This window comes from Ptychodera flava, chromosome 10 (genome assembly GCF_041260155.1).
Source record: "Ptychodera flava strain L36383 chromosome 10, AS_Pfla_20210202, whole genome shotgun sequence".
In the NCBI taxonomy this organism is placed as follows: domain Eukaryota; kingdom Metazoa; phylum Hemichordata; class Enteropneusta; family Ptychoderidae; genus Ptychodera; species Ptychodera flava.
In genome coordinates, this window is record NC_091937.1 from 9,086,971 (window position 1) to 9,109,928 (window position 22,958).

At 39.8% G+C, this 22,958-nt stretch overlaps 2 protein-coding genes across 2 annotated transcripts; both read left to right on the forward strand.

Moving 5' to 3' along the window:
- The first annotated feature begins 1,789 nt into the window (after positions 1–1,789).
- On the forward strand, positions 1,790–10,700 carry LOC139141926 (uncharacterized). Its single transcript, XM_070711689.1, has 4 exons — positions 1,790–1,953; positions 3,197–3,462; positions 3,893–4,132; positions 10,627–10,700. Exons 1-4 carry the CDS (start codon positions 1,929–1,931, stop codon positions 10,669–10,671), a joined length of 576 nt encoding a protein of 191 aa, XP_070567790.1. The 5' UTR covers positions 1,790–1,928; the 3' UTR covers positions 10,672–10,700.
- A 4,918-nt stretch (positions 10,701–15,618) lies between these two features.
- LOC139141927 (uncharacterized) lies at positions 15,619–22,028 on the forward strand. The gene is made up of 4 exons (XM_070711690.1): positions 15,619–15,806; positions 17,476–17,741; positions 18,858–19,100; positions 21,620–22,028. Exons 1-4 carry the CDS (start codon positions 15,746–15,748, stop codon positions 21,686–21,688), a joined length of 639 nt encoding a protein of 212 aa, XP_070567791.1. The 5' UTR covers positions 15,619–15,745; the 3' UTR covers positions 21,689–22,028.
- Positions 22,029–22,958: the final 930 nt, after the last annotated feature.

A 22,958-nucleotide genomic window follows, 5' to 3' on the forward strand; every position in this document is an offset into this window, starting at 1 on the left:
CATAACTGCTACACTAATAATTCTCGCCAGGCCCTGGGTGAAACGTATTATACACAAGTGTGAACGACATCAGACTTCGTGAAAATGTCGTGCAGCATGCAACGAGAGAACAAGTTCTGCATTGAGAAATCGAAACAGTATACGAAACTATCAGTTAACCGTATAGAAAAGCAATAAATTTACATTCGACTTTGACGTGATCACCATCACTAAACTCTACCAATAAACTTGATTTGAATACAAATATTAAGCGGGTTAAAAAAATAACTAAGAATTTAGCAAGCATATAGCCTACCCCTCCTAATTAATGCAAACATATTTATGACTGCAACTGTTACTAAGAGGTCTCTACCTAGTGTATCTCGATGAACATGAAAGAAGAAGCGTCTACCTCAATCCTTCATCCCCGACTTTATTCGAGTTACCCGATCCAGAACTTCAGACGTATAACCCCTATAAGACTAGTTTATGCCAGCATATTTGCAGTATAGTATTCATTCTATTCGAAGGCAAGGACATTTTGAAAGGCTAGCTGTTCGGATTTTCAGAACTCAACCCTGGATACAGAAACATTGTAAGAAATCCGCTGTACCTCCTTGTTGGAACATTCATTGACGTAACAAGAACCACAGGCCTGGCGAGAATTATTAGTGTAGCAGTTATGAATATGATCAATAAATGTCTTGTATTAAACTATTTTTCATTATACAAGCCTTACCTGTGTCCAGTGTGTGCCTATTACTTTACGCTAGCTATCCCTGTATAGTATTTCAAAGAAAACAGTCTATATCTGTTAATTGCCCTCCCTAATCCCCTTCATTAATTTGTTCTGCCGATCACTGACGCGAGGGCTTATCGCCCAGACCAAATAACTCGTTAGCAGCTCATAAGGTAGTAGACGGACTACTACCTTATGAGCTGCTAACGAGTTATTTGGTCTGGGCGATAAGCCCTCGCGTCAGTGATCGGCAGAACAAATTAATGAAGGGGATTAGGGAGGGCAATTAACAGATATAGACTGTTTTTCTTGAAATACTATACAGGGATAGCTAGCGTAAAGTAATAGGCACACACTGGACACAGGTAAGGCTTGTATAATGAAAAAAAGTTTAATACAAGACATTTATTGATCATATTCATAACTGCTACACTAATAATTCTCGCCAGGCCCTGTGCAAGAACACGTCATGATCCATAGTAAGCTTATAGCTTACCGAGCTGAAAATCACTATATTTAATTTGGCTTACAGATCATGTCAGGAGGCAATTTTCCAGTAAAAACTGAATTTGAGATATCTAGATATCTCCACTTTATTTTTTACATTCTTCGCACAGCTCACTCACTTTGCCTTAGGCGAAAATGCTAATTTCCATACTTTTATCTTGGCGGGAAAGTATCTTTTTGATTCCTTGGCGAGATCGAGTACCACCAATCGCACGAGCGTGGGCGGCGTGGTGCGGATCAATCCGGCGTCTCTGATTGGTCAGTTGGAAAACTTATGACTCGACCATGACGGCGTAAAGGGATGGCAGGCTGTTCCGTACTTGGTCTGGTACCGAGCACTTTGGTTTTTTTTTGGTTTTTTTACAAATTATAGGTAATAGGTTCCCTTCGAATGCCCATGCTACATGTGTGTCATTTATCTTTTATCACTTGTTGTTGGGTGCCGGCAAACTATACACTGCACACGCCTGCTAAATAATAGGACATTCCATCCCCACTTTAAAATAGTGTATGCTATTGAATATTCATGACGACCAAGTCATCAAATTTTCGCGCTATTCTTCGAAAAGTTAGTGCAGGTACTCACAACCTAAGGGTTAATACACTGTATCTGAGCTGCTGAAGTGCTGCTGAAGTGCTACTAAAGTGCCAAAGTCAACGGACAGATCTCTACGCCGCTCAACGCCATGTCCAGCTTTTCAAAATGGCCCTCGACTTCTACACTATCGGTGAGTTGTTTGGTTTTTTTTTCGGAAACTGTGACAGTTTTCGGACAGGGTAATGAATTTCGCCCAGAGCCGTTTCATGAATGACGAGCACTGCGTTATCTTATAACCATTGTGTTTATCCTCAAACTGCTAACAGTCTAACACGACAAAAGTGGTGGGGGAGGGGGGGGGTTCAAAGGTTTCAAATTGGTGACCCCATGTTGAGTGCGTAGTAATCGGACTGCTAATGCTGTCGCAGAAATCGGACGTCGTATTCGGAATGTGATCATAGGGGCTAAATATTGATATATTGGAACTCCAAACCTTGCATCGTCTGGTGTGGCTAACTACGCTAGGTTTTAGCGCCCGAAATAGCTTCTACTGGGAAAGAAAATAAAACCTATCCAAAACGGGACAGCAGCGTCACCTGACTTAATATGCGGTCACATGACTCGTAAAACGCTATCAATGCAGAGCGAAGTCGAAGTGAGTACAACGAACAGCATGTCAGTCATTAAATGTCCGAAACCTGAGGTCATCCGAAAATTGTCACACTGAGTGTATTACCGACGAGCACTAACACTGTGATAGAAAGTAGTGTATGGACGTACACATACACTTTTCAACAAGAGACTAACAGTAAACAATCTCCATGGCTAGAGTTAACGTTTTCAAGTAGGCCTATAGTATGGTGTTCCACAGCCGGTATTGAATGTAGCAATAAGTATTTGCTTGGAATGACCGTCTCTTACTCTTAGCAGCACGGCCAGTCAACCATATTTTATGTCTGATATGAAAAAGGTTTTCCAATCAAAAAGTTAAAAATTGGCGGGAAACTGTAGATTCATTGCATAACAGAGATAAGAATGTTAAGTCATCTGATAAAATCCGTTTCTTTAGAATAGAAATGCTGCACAAATAGAACAGTTAGATCAATCTGATTAAATTTTAAAATCAGATGTAGAGTACGGCGAAGTCTGCTTATGCCACGGTCCCTCCCGTGCTCATGCTGTACTTGCTGTCGTCTCTCAGTGAGTCTTACTACGAGGCGACAGCAAGAGAATACCGCGTACGCACAAGTAGACGTCGCCGTACTCTACATTTGATTTTAATCAGATTGGATCGTGGATCATTACTGTGGGAAACAGGTTAGATAAGTTTGCAGTATGGACTTGTGTTTATCAGACCATAGGTAAAAATAAATTAAATGTCAGTCTACACGGATCATGTATTGTACAGAAAATTTTGTCTTGACCATTGGCAGATTACGCCTCACCAGCACCAAAACCTAGCAAGAAGCGAAAGATCGATGAAGTAGTTTCTGAGACCAAAGAGAAGAAAGCGTGTGCTTGCAAGAACAACTGCACTACCAACCGATGCAGCTGCAACAAAAACGGCAATGCCTGTGACGAGCAGTGTAAATGTTCAGCGTGCAGTAATCCAATGAATATGTTGAAGATCATGGCTGAGTATGGAGTGGATGTTGAGCAGTGCAAAGAAGACATTTGTCTCATGCAGAACATGGAAAGAGTAAGTTCAGCACCTTTCAAGGCACTTTTTTGATCCCTAGATCGCCTTTGTTGTGGGCTTTTGACCTCTAAGCATTTTTTTGAACAAAAAATAAAATATTCTCTAGAGTATTAGGAAGTACATGAAAATTTAATCACATCTAAACGATGTTAATTCACCAAGTATCCATAAACATCCTGCAAGAAAATTTATATTAAGCCATCTCATGACCATAAAAAAATTTTGGCATTAGAGAAACACATATCCCTTAAATGGCTATACCCTATTTAAGATCATTAGGAATTAATTTTTTTTAAATATCATGTAAACAGAACTGTTAAAACTTGTTTTCCCTAAGAGGCTATCATCAAATTTCCAAACCAGCAGCGGAATAGAAAGTATTATGAAAATATAAGGATTTGTTTCAGTGAATTCAATTTTTTTCCTTCAGATGACAGAAGAAAAGCTTCGCAAACGCCTTGAAACTGAAATGGAGTTGTTCTGCTGTGATACCAAAGCCAAACTGTACAAGCTCATCCCTGGTAAATTCCGGTGCCCGGGCGAGGACTGTGATGAACCCTACGTGTATTCATGGTGCGATTGGGAAATGTCTGAGCTGAGTAATGGTCAAAGACGAAACCACTGCAGGAAGTGTCACACCTGCCAGGGACGTTGTCAGAAACACTGCAATGTAAGTACATAGTGTTATGTAGGTCATTTCCCCCACACTCATCATGACCTGAGTTCAATTAGTCTAGAACATTCTCAAGGTCACTGCCCTTGATGACCTCACAACCTTGAATTCAATTAGTCATGTTTGGAATGTTCTGGAAAGTTGATTAGTTGTGTAAGGGAGATAATTTTAGAACTGTAATTAGCATGTCAATAAAAGTTCTAGATTGTTCTTATATGCCTTTATAAAAGGGACGCGCTCAGCTTCCAGTCAGACTTTTGGGATCGTGTCTCTTGTGTGTTACTATAAACTCCAGCAGTAGTCATTCTCAAGACTTTTCAAGACCTTCACTGTCAACGCTGGATTTATACTGTGGACTTTGTGCAGCTGCAAGCCTGCAAGGACTGTTCATTCATTCAACTGACTGTTACAACTCTGAGACTGGAGCTTTGCCGTCCCAGCTGAGATAAGTAGTCTGTACACTTTTAAAGCTTGTACTCTATCCCTGACTTAGCAATTAGTTTTTTTTCGTAATAAATTTTGTTTAAACGTTAACTGCTGAGTTCACCCTTTTGTTCGTTTTCTCTGCACGTAACAAATTGGGGGCTCGTCCGGGAGACGAATATTTTGAGCCGTTTGAAACATTTTGACAGCCTTTTCAAAACTACTGTATACTGTGAACTCAGCGAAATTCAATCATGGCGGAATTCAAGCCAGACGAATTTATGGATGACCTTGATCAGGACACATTTAATTCCCTCAGAAAAGACAACCTCATAGCACTGGCAATTTCCTTAAAGTAGATGTCAAAAGATCTATGCGCAAGCGAGAAATTCAGTTCAAGATTGCAAAACATTTAGTTAATTCTGGCCATTTTGAGGAGTCTGCCTTAAAGATTATGAGCCTGAGTCTTCCTTCGAACTCAAAAAATTAGAATTAGAAATACAGGCAGATTTGGAGCTTAAGAAATTGGAATTAGAAAAGGAAAAATTGCAAATGGAAGAAAGGGAAAGGCAGGAAAAATTACAAATGAAAGACAAAGAATTACAAATGAAAGACAAAGAATTACAAATGGAAGAAAGACAGAGAGAAAAGGAGAGAGAATTGGAAGAACATCGACTACAGTTAGAAATGAGACGTTTAGAGCTTGGACAATCAGGAAAATTCTTCCCTTCAGACAAGTTTGACATCACTAGCATTTCAGGTTAGTTCCCCCTTTCCAAGAAAAGGATGTTGATAAATATTTCCTTCATTTTGAGAAAATTGCTCAGAGTCTGAATTGGCCTAAGGAGTCCTGGTCTATGCTTTTGCAGAGTGCTTTGGTGGGTAAAGCCAGAGAAATTTACATTCAGTTGTCAGTAGAGCAGGCTTCAAATTATGATTCTGTGAAGGAATTAATTCAAGGGCTATGAGTTGGTGCCTGAAGCTTACCGTCAGAAATTTAGGGATTGTGAGAAGGTGAAGGATCAAACTTATGTTGAATTTGCTCGAACAAAAGAACAACTGTTTGATCGCTGGTGTTCTTCTGAAAAGGTCAGTCAGAATTATGACAAATTACGACAGCTTGTTTTGATTGAGGAATTTAAAAGGTGCATCCGGAGTGACATCAAGACGTTTATCAATGAACAAAAGGCAGATACATTGGAGGTTGCTGCACGTTTGGCCGATGATTATTCATTGACCCACAAATCTTCATTTCTCAGCAAACCATCCCAGTCCTTTTCATACAGAAACAATGCAGGTAAATTTAACTCGTCCTTTTCATCCAAGAATTTTTCAAAGGACAGTAGAAAATCAAATGACAACAGTTCACAGAGTTCAAGTAACACTCCCACATCATCAGATCCCAAGTCTCAATCTCCTTCTGACAAACAGTTTGGTACACTTTCTTGTAATTATTGTAAGAAAGACGGCCATTTAATGTCAGAGTGTTTCAAATTGAAAAGAAAACGTGAAGGTCAAAGTGGTCAAAGTGGATCTAAGCCCACCGGCTTTATTTCTTCATCAACTCAATTAGAGTCTAATAATGTGTGCAACACATTTTCTGAGGTTAAACCCCTCTCATCCCCAATTAATGAGGTCAAGGTCAATTCTTCTCAAGATAGCATTATGGGTATTTTCGAGCCATTTATTCATAATGGTTTTATATCACTTTCTAGTGATTTCTCTTCCGCTACCCCTGTCAAAATTTTAAGAGATACCGGGGCTTCCCAGTCTCTTTTGTTGGCAGATACCCTGCCGTTTTTTGAAAAGTCATTTTCAGGTTCTAAAGTTCTTATTAAAGGGGTAGATTGTAATGACTACATTCCTGTTCCTCTCCATAATGTCTATTTGTCTTCGGACTTTGTTTCTGGACCTGTGACTTTAGGTATTAGGCCTTTTTTGCCTTTTGAAGGGATTCACCTTCTTCTTGGAAACGACCTTGCTGGGGACAAGGTCATTACTAATCCACTTGTGACTGATAATCCTAGTTTAGATCAAAATCCAGAGCCAATAGAGGAAGACATTCCCGGCCTTTTCCCATCATGTGCCATTACTCGAGCCATGTCAAGAGAAACTTCCGAGAATCAAAATACTCTCAAAAATAATGTCACAGATGTTGACTTAAATGACACCTTTCTCAGTCAGGTGTTTGACACGGATATTCCGTTATCCCTCGTGGATTTGAAACTTCCAGTAAAACTTCTGCTGACCAAAGTCAGACATTTTCTAGATCAAATCTCATTGCAGAACAACACAAAGACCCAGATATTTTGTCTTTGTTTGACAGGGTAGATGATGAAGGTAAAACTTCAGATAGCTCTGTTTCCTATTATACAAAATCTGGTATTCTCATGCGTAAATGGAGACCTCCAGATGTTTTGGTTGATGACGATTGGGCTATAAAACATCAAATTGTGGTTCCAAAGCCCTACCGTGCTGAAATATTGCGCCTGGCCCATGAAACCCCCTGGGCTGGTCACTTAGGAGTCAGGAAAACTTATCATAAAATTCTCAGTCACTTTTATGGCCTAATCTCAGGCAGGATGTAGCACATTTCTGTAAAACTTGTCACACATGTCAAATGGTAGGAAAGCCAAATCAGACCATTCCAAAGGCCCCTTTACAGCCAATTCCTGCATTTCAAGAACCATTTAGTAGGATACTAATAGACTGTGTTGGGCCCCTACCAAAAACAAGATCAGGAAATGAGTACATGCTGACAATAATGTGTACATCAACTCGGTTCCCAGAAGCCATACCACTGAGAAATATAAAGACAAAGACTATAGTGAAAGCTTAGTCAAATTTTTCACTTTATTTGGCCTCCCTAAATGTGTCCAGTCCGATCAAGGCTCCACTTTATGTCTGGTATTTTCAACAAGTAATGGATCAGCTAGGCATTAAACAGTATAGGTCATCCGCCTATCATCAGAAAGTCAGGGTGCTCTTGAGCGATTTCATCAAACTTTGAAAAACATGATTAGGACCTACTGTTTTGACACAGAGAAGCAGTGGGATGAAGGAATTCATTTTCTGCTCTTTGCTGTTAGAGAGTCAATTCAGGAGTCTCTTGGTTTTAGCCCATTTGAGCTTGTATTTGGACATACAGTCCGTGGCCCACTTAAGCTCGTTAAAGAGAAATTCCTATCAGACGATGATGATTGTCTGAATATTTTGCAATATGTGTCAGATTTTCGTACAAAACTCTCTAAAGCATGTGAATTAGCCAGAGAAAATCTTGAGTCATCTCAGCAGTCAATGAAAACCAATACGATAAAACACCTCAAAACGGAAGTTTGAACCAGGTCAAAAAGTTCTTGTTCTACTTCCAATTCCTGGCAAACCACTCCATGCTCGTTACTTTGGGCCATATCTAATTGATAAGAAATTGAGTGATTTAAATTACATCATAATAACACCTGACAGGCGAAAACAAAAAGCAGCTATGTCACATAAATATGCTTAAGCCATATTTAGATAGGGATAATCCTACTAAAACAAAGCCTGTCAGTACCGTCAGTTCTGGCCATTATGAAGATAGTGATACTGAAACTGACTTGAGTGAAAATACTCTAAACTCAAAGCTGGGCTCGGTCAAGCTTCAGAACTCAGAAATCCTGGAGAAGCTGGAGTCTACAAAGTTGGCACACCTCCAGCCAGAACAACAACAACAGGTGAAAGAACTGCTCCATGAATATAAACACCTGTTTCAAGATGTTCCAACGAGGACAAACGTCATCTATCACGACGTTGATGTTGGGGACAGTAAGCCTGTAAAACAACATCCATACAGACTGAATCCAACAAAAGCGAAATATCTCCAGGAAGAAGTCAAATACCTGCTGGACAATGACTTTATTGAACCCAGTAAAAGTAACTGGAGTTCGCCGTGCATACTTGTTCCCAATCAGATCACAGTTATCGTATGTGCACGGACTTTAGGAAGGTCAACACTTTAACAAAGACAGACACTTTCCCAATCCCGAGGATTGATGACTGCATCGACCGAGTGGGAAAAGCCAAGTATGTGACAAAATTTGACCTACTGAAGGGATTTTGGCAAGTCCCTCTGACGGATCGTGCTCGTGAAATATCCGCCTTTGTTACACCAGACGGATTGTTCCAGTACAAGGTGATGCCATTCGGAATGAAGAACTCTCCGGCAACGTTCCAACGGATGATCAACGACGTCATATCCGGGCTAGACGGATGTGCAGCTTACGTTGACGACGTCGTCCTGTATAGTGACACCTGGGAGGAACACATCAAGCTCATGCGGAAGTTCTTTGAGAGACTGAGTAAAGCAATGTTGACTGTCAACCTTGCCAAATCTGAGTTTGGTTGGGCGAGGGTAACTTACCTCGGACATACTGTAGGACAGGGTGAGGTAAAACCTGTTGATGCCAAAATCAGTGCCATTTCAAGTTTTCCCATACCAAACTGCAAACGACAACTGATGCGCTTTCTCGGTATGGCTGGTTACTACAGAAAATTCTGTCCAAATTTCTCCGCAATTACTGAGCCTTTGACTAACTTACTTAAAAAGAAAGTAAAGTTTGTTTGGTCAGAGCAATGCCAACAGGCATTTGATACACTTAAAGCCATACTGCAAAGTGCCCCAGTGTTGTCTGCACCAGATTTCACTTTGCCATTCAAATTAGCTGTAGATGCTAGTGATACGGCTGCTGGTGCTGTTTTATTGCAAGAGGATAGTCATGGTGTAGATCATCCTGTTTGCTATTTTTCACGCAAATTTAACAAATCCCAGAGAAACTACTCTACAATTGAAAAAGAGTGTTATCTTTGATATTAGCTTTACAGCATTTTGAAGTTTATGTTACTTCTTCAAATCAGCCAATAGTGGTTTATATTGATCACAACCCTCTTGTTTTTCTGCAGAAATTTAAAGGCAAAAATCAGAGATTGCTAAGATGGAGTTTAATGTTACAGGAGTTTAATCTTGACATTAGACATATCAAAGGCAGAGACAATTTAATTGCAGACTGTCTCTCTCGTATTTAGAGTTTATTGTTGTTCACTTTCAAGAAATTTTACTTTAGAGTAAAACAAAATTGAGTACTTAAATCCTTTTCAAGATTACATTTGTAAAAGAAAGATTTTTCTTTGAAAAATTTTCTTTTTTTGAAGAGGGGTGTGGTTATGTAGGTCATTTCCCCCACACTCATCATGACCTGAGTTCAATTAGTCTAGAACATTCCCAAGGTCACTGCCCTTGATGACCTCACAACCTTGAATTCAATTAGTCATGTTTGGAATGTTCTGGAAAGTTGATTAGTTGTGTAAGGGAGATAATTTTAGAACTGTAATTAGCATGTCAATAAAAGTTCTAGATTGTTCTTATATGCCTTTATAAAAGGGACGTGCTCAGCTTCCAGTCAGACTTTTGGGATCGTGTCTCTTGTGTGTTACTAAACTCCAGCAGTAGTCATTCTCAAGACTTTTCAAGACCTTCACTGTCAACGCTGGATTTATACTGTGGACTTTGTGCAGCTGCAAGCCTGCAAGGACTGTTCATTCATTCAACTGACTGTTACAACTCTGAGACTGGAGCTTTGCCGTCCCAGCTGAGATAAGTAGTCTGTACACTTTTAAAGCTTGTACTCTATCCCTGACTTAGCAATTAGTTTTTTTCGTAATAAATTTTGTTTTTAAACGTTAACTGCTGAGTTCACCCTTTTGTTCGTTATCTCTGCACGTAACAATAGCTTTTCAGTATATAGTATCAGCTATCTGTGTAAAGCACTATTACTGTGTTATATTTGAGTTCCAGTCTGACCCAGGAAACCCCTGTAAAAATAACTACGCATTAGGTGTACACATGATACAAGCTGATTGACAAGCTGAATACTAAAGATATATGCTAATTGGAGTAGAACAAGAAGGTTTAGTTGACACTAAATACAAAAACTGAAAATAAAACTGATCAAAAGTTACGGCTACTGACCCTTCAAGTAATGCTATGCTTTCTTTTCTAAATTACAGTTTCATTGTCATTCTCTTTTCCCCAGAAATGTTACCACTGTTGCTGGGCTCCGTGCCAGTGTCATTCATAACAGAAGATCTATCCATCAACGCATCCATTCACGGTAATTGTATGCTACTTCCGTTCTCCTGGCCTGCTATCGGACGTAACCGAGGAGAGAAAATTCATTTTGTCCATTGTCAGTACTTTTAATTTTTCCCTGTAGAACTTTTGTAGACTGGACATTCATGTTGACACATATTTCTATTTCATCATATTACAACAGAGTGTCATCAATTAAGGTCTTTTGACATTTCAATTGAGTCAAAAGTATGAGAGTATGAGTCTCACTTCATCCTGTTTTCTTTTGGTTAGCCACGTATTTTTTAACAAGTATACCTTCTGATTTCCTTATAAGTTCTATTTTGACATTTGCATCTCAGGGTTACCTTCATCAGATAAGCAGCACTTACTTTTTTCTTTTTGAGAACAATCTGGATTGATTTGTTGTGGATATTAAAGTACAAAAATAACGTTTAACAAAATATTTCAAAGTTTAAGTTTTGAATCTTCCTTTTTTAAGCTGTTAGTGTTCTAGCTTTTACTTGCTTTGAATGCATTAAAGTTTTTAATTTCTTAGATGCAATTGTACAGTTTGGTTCTTGTAGCTTGCAAGTACACAATCCATGTGTACGCTGAGTATGCGAGTCCTGTTTATTGAATGAGTGTAATCGATTTATTGAAGTCAGTGATTGAACTTTACCCTCCCATCACCACGGTCTAGCCCAAACCCATCGTTATCAATAGTCATTGTGAACCAGTGTGTAGGGGATTGGGGTGTACAGCTAGTCTAGTTGTGCAAAAATCATTATAGAAGTCTGAACAAATCCAAAATAAAAAAAAAAAGTTGGGAAAGACGTGATAGTTCGCTTGAACTGCATCCGTGAACACACAAAGGAGGCGAATAGGTAATTTGATGGCGAGTTTGTGTCTATTTTTGTTCCTTGATTCCTGTTCTAAAAGGGTATGAAATTGAACATATAATGATAAAAACGTTCTCACTCCGAAACTGCAATAAAACAAGTATAGTCTGAGGTTACAACTATATGGTTGGTTCGATGCCTGGATAGGGTTTTGAGATTTGTTACCCTTGACTCCGGCATAAATTAGCCAAAAAGGCATGCTAGTTTAAAACACGTGTTTTACGGTAAATTTTCGAGCACGGACGCTTGTATTTCCATAGGATTGTCCGTATTTACACGAAGAAAGCACTGACGTTTATTATTATCCAATATTATTTTCCAAAGAAATGCAGTAAAATTTGAGAAATAATTCTGAATATTGAACTCCTAGCAATAAATGAAAGCTGCGCTGAAAGTTCCCCTGATCGTCTTAATCCATAGACTCTCGAGGGTCACACATTCAACTAGACGAAGCGGTAGCCCATCAATAACTTTGTACAGTGACTGTGCTTGATCTAGAAACTGTAGATTGTGTAGGGTAGGAAAGCAGCAGGTCAGCAGGGAATTTTTTCTCTAAAAATTTTTTTAAATATGCAATTTTCAGAAATTCAGGGCGACCAATCACTGACCAAAACATTTCCAGAAAAACGTATCACACATATAAAAGGAATAAAAACAAAAGACATCGTTCAAGCAAAAATCAAGTGCCAAGTAATGGATGCGTGATTTTATGGGTTTTATTTTCTCTTTTTTTACTACTGCGTTTATGTTGCTTTAAAAAGTTTAGGGTTGGCAGGTATAAAATATGGCGGGCCAGGTTATCGGAACAGCACAATTTTTTCTGCCTAAGAATATCCTTCTCTGGCCGTTTCGAACAATGAACATTCCTGCAAACAACTGTAATCCCTTTAACGTATTTATTTTCTGAAAGCGATAGCAGGTGCCGTTGTCTGTACTTCGTTATCATTTTACATACATCTAAGGGCCATGTGGCAGTAAATTTGAAAAACCTCTGAATTTAAATCAGTTCAATCTGTACCACGGTCCCAAACGCGCCTGTACGAACGCTGCAGTGTTTCCGGTCGAACGTGCGACTGTTTGCACATAGATAGTAGAAGCCCCCCCCCCCCCCCCCCCCCCCCCCCCCCCCCCCCCCCCCCCCCCCCCCCCCCCCCCCCCCCCCCCCCCCCCCCCCCCCCCCCCCCCCCCCCCCCCCCCCCCCCCCCCCCCCCCCCCCCCCCCCCCCCCCCCCCCCCCCCCCCCCCCCCCCCCCCCCCCCCCCCCCCCCCCCCCCCCCCGTACGTCCATGGTTTGCACCAATAATTGACAACATACTAAACTTGAAGAATGTGTCTATTTTGTTCTGTTTCCTAGCGGACTAGGGATAAATCATCGGACAGAAAATTACCGACTAGAACGTAGAGCAAAACTCGCAGGCACATTTTGCACGATACAACCATGGAGGTGCAAACCTCTGTTTTTTACCGACATGATACAACAGCTTTTCATCTTGCAAGTTTCGACCTAGACTTGGTTCAAGTCGTTGAATTAAAAAAATAACTTAAAATAGTTTCTCTTGTGTGTCTCCTATTTCGTACAAACCTATTCGGAATTTGGAAGCCCACTGGCATGCGAGGTTTTCCCAGCCATTGAATGCATTACCTTGAGTCTGCGCAGTGTAGTGAGTCCGGGTGAAACTCCCCTGTATAGCGTTGACCCCCAGAGCGTCCACTCCACTCACGCGCGCGTTTCACATGAAAGCAAAATACAAATTGCGTTCACTCCACTCAAACATTCACAAATCACAGACTTGAACCAAGTCTAGTTTCGACCGGAAACGCTGCAGAATATTTGCACAGGGGAAAGTAAAAACTGCTCTTTTCAGGGTAGTCATATTGGCTGTCAGGTGATCCTGATGTAGACAATGACCATAATGTAAAAATTACAGCATATACCAATATCTAGGCTCGCAGAAAATATGTCCATCATATATGCTCGCAGAAAATATATCCATCATTAGGTAGTATGCACCTCGAAAGTGAAAAACTAAAACTTTTGCTCAAACTTTTCTCAAGGAATCGAATATTTCAACCATTCTCTTTCAAAATCAAGAATAAAAATTAGGGGTCATCGTGCAAATTTTCAATTGGTATTCGAGAAACAAATTACCCTACATTTACTGACATTTGAAATTGAAAATGGCCGCCATCCATGTGTGAACTCTAAAGTTAATGGAGAAAAAATAAATTTGCGATTCTCGAAAAACTAAGACTGTCAAAAGTTTTCTTACAGCATGGAGGGGAAACTTAAAATGAGCTCCACAGAGGTAGATAAGAAAAGAATTGCAAAAATTTGAGAGTCCAGATATCTATCCCCGAGGCGCATTCTTCTTTAATGAGGTTAAGGTTGCAAGTTTAGTCTTTATTCACAGAAATCATGATTGGAAGGGCCCGACACTTGTCCAGGAATCTTACGGGGGCCATCCATGAGATACTCCACGGTTCCTCCACAAGGGACCGTGGTTATCATTGGCAACCATTTCCATCGACAAGGAGAAATGCAAGAAAAACGTCATAATTACATTGTCTTTTTCTGGAAATTTTCATAGGAGTCTCGGGTACAAAAACGCAATTTGGAACAATGCGTTACAATAGTGTGATGTCACCATGCCAGTATAAAGTAAAATGATAAGATTTAATATCCCTTCTCTACAGAATAACCTACTGAAAGAATGCCGACTCCAAATTTTCTTGGCGCGTTTGATAATTAGATCGACCTCCTCGCATCTTCATTGTTTGTGCAATAAATTGTTTCCCAATACACCTTCACGTCATATTTGAGGAAACTTTCAGGGTTTTACGGCGAAATGACAATGCACACAATATCATCTGCCCTCTATCTTTTTAGGTTGGAATTTGTCACAAAGCAATATGAAGGACTTAAAAATCCAAGGATAAGATGCACTAGCTTCGTGTTTGACGATATACCAGCAAGAAATTAGTAGATTGATTGCGAGAATTCGATTTCTCGCAGTTGCAGAGTGAGAAAACACAGTTCTCGGTTGTGATTTTGAGAAAACAAAATCGTCGTAAAATCAAGTGCGAGATAATAATGAAATATTTTGCAAGCATATACCCCCTTCCCGAAAAATGCAAACGGATTTATGACTGCAGTTGCTACTGAGGGATCTCGAAACAGTTTATCGCCGTGAACATGAAAGAAGAAGCTTCTACCTCAATGCCTGATCCTTTACCTTTTTGACTTACCCAATTTTGAATTAAACGTACTGCTCCATACGTGTTTCCGCCCGCATGATATTTTCTGTATAATAGTATTCATTCTGGGCCCTTTGCAGGGCTAGGGCTAGCTGTTTTGATTTTCCTACACAACACGAAGCCCATAGAAACATAAGAAATCCACTGTACTTCCTTTTTGGAATATCTATGGACGTAAAGAGAACGGGTCCATGGTATAGAGGGACCGTGGGTATACCGATCATCACTATGTGAGTCACATTATTTAAAGTCGAGGCAATTTTTCATGAAAAAAACATGAATTTGAGATAGTTCCACTTTATGTTTTAGACTCTTCGCGCAACTAACTCACTATACCTCAGGCTAAAATGGTAATTTCTTGGTTTTATCTTTGCGGGGAAAGTGTCTTTTTGAATCCTTGGAGAGATCTATGTTGTTACCGCCACTTGCATGACTTGCACGAGCGTTGGTGGTTTGGTGCGGATCAATCCGGCGTCTCTGATTGGTCAGTTGGAAAACTTGTGACTCGACCATGACGGTCGTAAGGGGATGTCAACTTGAAGCTGTTTCATACTCAGTCTGGTACTGAGACGAGCACTCTGTTTCTTTGTTTTTTCAACTTTAACGCAATAGATTCCCTTGGAATGCCTATGCTGCACCATGAACGAATTCTACGTCCATGGCTATATGTACGTCATTTATCTTTTATCACTTGTCGTTGGGTGTCGGCAAACGATGAACAGTGCACGCCAGCTAAATATAAGACCCTGGCATCCCCACTTTAAAATAGTGCACCCTATAGAATATTCATGACGAACCATTACAAATTTTCGCGCCATCTCCGAAAAATTAGTGTACATCCCCAAAACTTAACTGCCACCACGATTTCAGAGCTGCTGAAGTACTCGCAGTCAACCTACATATAGAGAACTCTACGCCAGTCAACGCAATGTCCCAAATCAGTCAACCCCGATATCTCGCACGCCTTTTGCTCAAGTTGTACAGTATCGGTGAGTTGTTTTTGTTATTGTAACAAGTGTATGGTGGTTTTGGTGTCCCTCATCATGGGACTATTAACACTAACACTGTGATAGAAAGTACATCCTTTTGTCAACGAGATAGCAACAATCTTTATTAGACCGAGGAGGTAGTCCTGAATTAGGCTACACTTATCTCAAGAGAATATAATATCTCCAGATTTCCACTCGTGTTGTGCTGTAAGCCACATTCAAAACATTTCAGCAATGTTAGCAATCAGTATTTGGTGAGTTGATAGGAAATCTTACGTCATTATTTGTACAGTGTCTTACTATAGATACTCAGCATTCCTTCTGAGATTTAAGCTTTGAGGCACCGCTTCCTGTTGTCATGACTGTTGTTTCACGTGAGGTATCGGTCGGGGATCTTGACGCTTTCAGTTACGTATATCGTGTAGCTTCATGCGTTTATCCATCATTTGAAATATGTATTGCCAGACAGCTACGGAGACGACTCCAAAGTAAACTCTACAAAGTCTGTAACAGCTCTGTCCTACTCTTTTCTTATTAAGTTTATTCAACGTTCTCAAGATGTCTGATGAATGTCGCCTTTGCAGACATCTAGGGTGCAACTGAATATTCACCGGTTTAGAATTTAGCAAGTTTATATAGAGGTTTCGCGAGAGATTTCTCAGCTTTTACCATTCGCGAAACGCTTGGCATCACATGGATATCATCGTACACCGAACGCGAGAATTCCGTTACACTATCAATGTTTATTTTACCAACCTGAGATTCCATCTGCTAAGACAATATGACTAATCCATCATGTACCTTTCTCGTGACTCACAGACACTTTTCCCGCCAAAAGTTCTTTATTTACGGGAAGCCTCGCCTTCCCGAATCAGACACTTCACGTCACTGGATTCTATGCACGGTCTCTTATGCTTAAATGTCTACCTCCAAGATTGTATGTAGCCACCGTCAGCAGCACTGTCTAGTAAAGTTACTTAGTAGTCACCTTTAATATTATACGACTTCGTCTCCTGATTGCTTTCTCAGACCTGGTCATATTCCACACAGTAGTCCATTCATTCATTCATTCATTCATTCATTCATTCATTCATTCATTTATTCGAACTTGGTAAAAGTCCTCATTCGTCTAAAGTGTACGAATTGCACAATTGGAAATACACAACATCAAGCACGGTTACTCTACAACGTTGAGCTAGGTAACCGTTCATCTAGTGTTTCACTGCTGATATTCGAAACATCAATCGGCATTTGCTTGGAATGACAGTCTCGCTGGATGTACAATCTGCTGGGTACTTCAGTGGCAGGACACTTGACAAGGTCCCGCGTCTCTTTGGAGCAGCACGGCCAATCAACCATATTTTATGTCTGGTATTGAGGAAGGTTTTCCATTCAAAAATGTAAAAAATAGCGGGAAAACCATATATTAATTGCATAACGGAGATAAGAATGTTAATTCATCTGATAAGAGTATAAGACCCGTTTCTTTTGAATTGAACTGCTATACGAATAGATTGATTAGCTCGTTGACGTAAGAAACAGATTAGATAGGTTTACAGTATAGCGGCTTGTGTGTATCAGACCATGGGTTAAATTCAATGTTTCAGTCAATAAGTTATGAATCACAACACGGACACTGTATAGTAAATTTTGACTTTACCATTGGCAGATTACGCCTCACCAGCACCAAAACCTAGCAAGAAGCGAAAGATCGATGAAGTAGTTTCTGAGACCAAAGAGAAGAAAGCGTGTGCTTGCAAGAACAACTGCACCACCAAGCGATGTAGCTGCAACAAAAACGGCTATGCATGTGACGAGCAGTGTAAATGTTCAGCGTGCAGTAATCCAATGAATATGTTGAAGATCATGGCTGAGTATGGAGTTGATGCTGAGAAGTGCAAAGAAGACATTTGTCTCATGCAGAACATGGAACATGTAAGTTACTTATAACAGGCTCTTTTAACAGTTGCGAGTGGAGTCACAGTTGCGAGTGGAGTGATACGTACCGGCCGCCGCGTACTATGCATATAACAATTATTATATGCATAGTACGCGGCGGCCGGTACGTATCACTCCACTCGCAACTGTGCTTATAAACAGACCATCGTCCGTTCGCACGGGTCCGTTTACTTCCCACTAACTACAGGGCGCATCGAGCTGCCCGGATAAGAAACCTTGGCAAGCGAATAAACAGACATGATGACCAACAAGCTGAAATGAAAGTAAAGAAACATCATTGGCACATGTGACACAAATTTTGATATCAACATGTCTAATCCATAACCATATACTGTAGATTGGGGGTGGGGGAGCTATAGTCTATGCTGTTATCATATGAACATGTCACGTCAGTGAAGATGTAATTGATCACCAACTTATTAAATTGGCCACCCCTACTCAAAATGGTATGTACCTGGGAAGACAAAAGGGGTTTGCTCCATTAGTCAGGAGCTGTACATTTTGGTCGTGTGTTTTGTTATTCTTATTCCCTAAGTATGTTGAATACAAGATGTTTAGCTAGCTTGGTTAATACTGTGCATTCTAAGCAAAATCTCATCGACAAATGAATTTCAGTAGGGACTTAATTCTGTTATCAATAATAAAATATTTATAATAGGTAATACATGCCTTAGCATATATCTGAAGTAGAAGAAGAATCTCACTTTTTAGGATAGAATAGAAGTAGTAAAAAAAATACATGAAAAGTTATTTGCAACTCAAAACTTGAGTTTTAAACATGATAAGTACGCTTAACCTTTCTTGAAAATAACTTTACATTGTTCCACCTCATGATGATTATTCATATATAAAGTTTAGGTACAAAGAAAACACATTATGGCTACACCCGGGCCCCATGTCAAGCACATGGGGAGATATAATAAGGTTTCAATTATCACATAAACAGGGCAGTTAAAATCATTGAAGTTCAAAAGAAATTCACTAAGTGATGGAATAAAACGTGTTGTGCAAATCTGAGCATCCAAAATATATTTCTACTGATGCTTTCTACATTGGTTCAGTAAAATCTGTGTGTTCCCCTTCCCCCTTCAGATGACTGAAGATGAGCTCCGCAAACGCCTGGAAACCGATATTGAGTTGTACTGCTGCGATACCACGGTCAAACTGTACAAGATCATCCCTGGTAAATTCCTCTGTCCAGGAGACCCCGACTGTGAAGAAGTCCAAGTGTATTCATGGTGCGATCGGGAATTGGCCGAGCTGACTAATGGTCAAGCACGCAACCACTGCAGGAAGTGTCGCACATGCCGGGGACGTTGTGAGGAACACTGCAATGTAAGCACTCTTCGTAGTTATGAACTTATCATTCTATATGTGATGTAACAACAGTTTTCTCCCCAGAAATTTTTGCCAGAGTGGTAGCTAATTAGCATAATAATTTGCATATTAATTTACATAAGTTAACCTGTGACCCGCGGTTACCGTCGATACCTTCAAAATGCAGCATTATACGGTGTTATGAGAAATGTAACATGCAATAGCCTTCGGCATATCCATAGACTAAAGACCAGTTCTATTGGATCTTGTTTATAACATATTTGCCTTTCTGTCAGAAAAAATCGGGTAAAAAAGGACTCACCATCAGAACCAATGCAGGGATTGTTATCTGGATGAATGAGGACTGCAAATTACTTCAAAACAACCGTCTTTATTTTTTTCTCTTTGAAAAATGTATTTTCTAACTACTGAACAAAGACATAAGTAATGTTTTTTTCTCTCACCTTTTGCTGACTCGCCGTGTCAAGTAATTATAGTTTTAACAAATAACAATTTGAAACATTAAAGGAAATTTTCCGCTCGGCTGTTTATGATCACAGGCGAATGAACCTTCTGATCTTTAAAGTCTGAGCATGGGCGTACGCATGTATGCGTGCGATTCTAGCGCATGTATCCCGGGCGCGGGCATGTATCTCATCGTCAGCCGATTTGTGAACAGTTGGAAAGAGTAATGGAAAGGGCTAAATGAAAAGCTAAAACCCTCTCCATGCTGTTTTGGCCCCTGTAACGAGTATAAGAGTTGCAGTATGGTACGTTGAACTCCTATTGCAAACGTTCGTACATTGCTGTGCACAACTTTCCTCAGGGGAAACCACATCTCCTGCCTGAGGCATGGTTTAATATTTCAGAAAATCTACCACGATTTCACAGTTTTGCAAGCATTAGCAGTTCAAACGAAACCATCTCCTATTCTGTGTAATGCTATACAATTTTTGCGGATCGGACCGTTATTGATAGTTGTGACGGCAGCTAGCTTGAAACAGCTGCCATTTTTACATCTCTGTACGGCTTGAAGGGAGAGTTCTTTGCCCAATAGAAAGGTGGATTTCATAGCTGAAGTAGACTCAGCAACGAAGCATTAGCATTGTAAGCATTGACAAATACTTACTGTACAAGACTGCTGATTGGCAAAGACTGGAAGATTCAATTTAGAAGGGACTGCTTGAATCAAAGACCCAGTGCACGCGCACAGTCCCTCTATCCGCTCAGTGATAACTTCCGATCGATGATGCATAGCAGTTCGCAGTGAGAGAAATAGAGTGTGTTTCGTGTCTGCTTTAGGAACTTTGTAAGTTATGCACCAACAAATTGCGTTTATTGACAGTTTCGAAATTCAGATCCTTTGAAATTGAACTACTGCAGACAAAAACAAGCTGTAAATATGCCGAAAGAGGGCAATTCAGAGAACGTTGAAACAACAAATGTCAGTGAAAATGAAAAATTTACAAACAAAGGGACCGTGTCATCAGTGTGGTAGTCCGACTCGTCAGCGTAGTGCCGGGCGTGGCTGTAAGCGTGTCAGCACCGCCACTCTCATTATATGCGGGGGAGAACACTGTAACAAGATACATTACCATAGATAGTCAATTGAAATATTTGGTTTTGGTTTGTTAGCATGCAGTTTTGTCCTTTGAGATTTTATTTGAACAAATTATATGCATGGCTCTTTCACCAGTCTGTATTCAAAGCTCCAAGTAATTTTCATTTCTTTTATTGAATTTCTATGCATATCAATGCTTTTGATGTAAATTTGTACCAGCTTCTCTGCATTCGAATGGATACATGGAAAATAAGAGAACCCACTCGCAACTTGACATCCTCTCTGAAGGAAAGGAGTTTGTGAAACAATATATTTAGCTGTTACTAAATTTGGTTCGTTTTTCACACAGTTGTTATTATTACATTTTCTTGTTTCGTTGTGCAAAGCTATAAACACCAGTTTTACAGCTTTTAAATAATCATTTATAGGTGTAAAACACTATAATTGTACTATATTTGAGTTCCACTTTGAATCGATAGCTTAGTTGGAAGGCTGAATACTGTATATGTCAATATGCTTTTGGAATAAAACAAGACACTGTAGTTTATAACATAAATACAAAAATCATGAAAAATAATCAAAAGTTACAGCTACTGGTCCTGCAAGGAATTCCGTTTCCTTATCTTGAGGTATAACACTCCTCGGGGACAGCTATTCAGACTCTCAAAATTTTACAATTCTTTTCTGATCTGGGGGGTTCATTTTAAAGCTGTTGGAGTAAGAAAAAAATTTCCGTCTTAGTTGTTGGAAAATCAAAGATAACACAGGGATGGCGGCCATTTCAAATATCAGTAAATCTGTTTGTAATTTCTTTCTCTAGTACCAAAATTTGCACAGTGACCCCCAATTTTTATCCTTGATTTCGAAAGAGTATGGTTGAAATTACGGTGGAAAGTTTGAGCAAAAGTTTAATACTTTTACTTTCGAGGCGCATGCTACCTGCAATTACAGATTGTCTTTCTCCTTTTTATTCCAGAAATGTCGCCACTGTTGCTGGGCTCCGTGCACGTGTCATCATGAACAGTTGACAGTCCATTGTCAGTAGTTTAAATTTTCCCCAGGGGTACGGTAGTTTGTATACTGGAAAATTGTGTTTAGACAACTTTCTATAAGACACTGTCAGCAAATAAGAAGGTCACTTAAGATTTTAATTGAGTCAATGATTCATACTACATCCTGTTCTAGTTTAAGGTTTTTTGTGTTTGTGTATCACAAGTAGACCTTTCAGAATTTCTGTTTAAGTTCGGAAATTTGATGTGGTATCTATTTGCATCAGATATGCAGTTTTTGCTCTTTACGTTTTTAGAGAACAAACATTGCAATTTGTTGTTGTCGAGGATATCAAAGTATAAAAACCATGTCAAGCAAAATGTTTCAAAATAAATTTTGAAGTACTGAGCTGGTCTTGTTTTTTCTTGTTTGGAATACACTATCATTTAAGTTGCTAATTTCTGAGAGGGGATTGTAATGGCTGGTAAATACAGCTTTTAAGAAAAACAGTTCATGTGTAAACTGAGTTGTGGTATGTACGTATAATTGATTACGGCCAGGTCTCGCCATGACTTATATCTACACCAATATCCAAAAACAGAAAAACAAACACGAACACAGAGAACAACACAAATAGTACAGGCGATGTGTGCAGCTACTTTTCCTTTATCACGTTACATAAATAAAATTCATGAGACAGTCAGTATTCACAAGAATAAAGCCCTGATATTTATCATTTCCAACGGAATGGGGCAAAATTCGAGTACTACTTTCGAATTTTGAACTTCTAGCCATAGAAAGAAAACAGCACAGAGAAAAGTTCCCCATATCGCCTTTGCAAACAATAGAAGTGACACGCAAAATTGAATACGACGTCGAATACCCAGTTACTACAACCTACCATTTTGTGATTATATTTGCCACGAAATTATCATGAAAAAAGGAAGCCAAAAGAACATTTTTTCTTATTCCTATGCTCTGTGCTTTTTCTGATTTGAGCTAAGCAGGATATGTTTTGCCCCACCCCGCCCCCATTCTCTCACCTTGTCAGAGGGCGCTGTACAGGGAAACATGACCTTTCAACCCCCATTTTCGTAGTACATGATGAACTGTACTGTACAATCAGAGGTGTCCGGAGTTGCCGGTGTACATGCATAGAGAGAGATCTCTCTCTGTGCATGTACACCGGCAACTCCGGACACCTGTGTGTACAATAGTGACTTGGCAGTTATATCTATCGATCTCGCCAAAGGAATGGTGTCTCATGGACAATTTGCTGTGTCATGTGATACAGACAGAGAGGACAGTGTTCAACATCATCATCT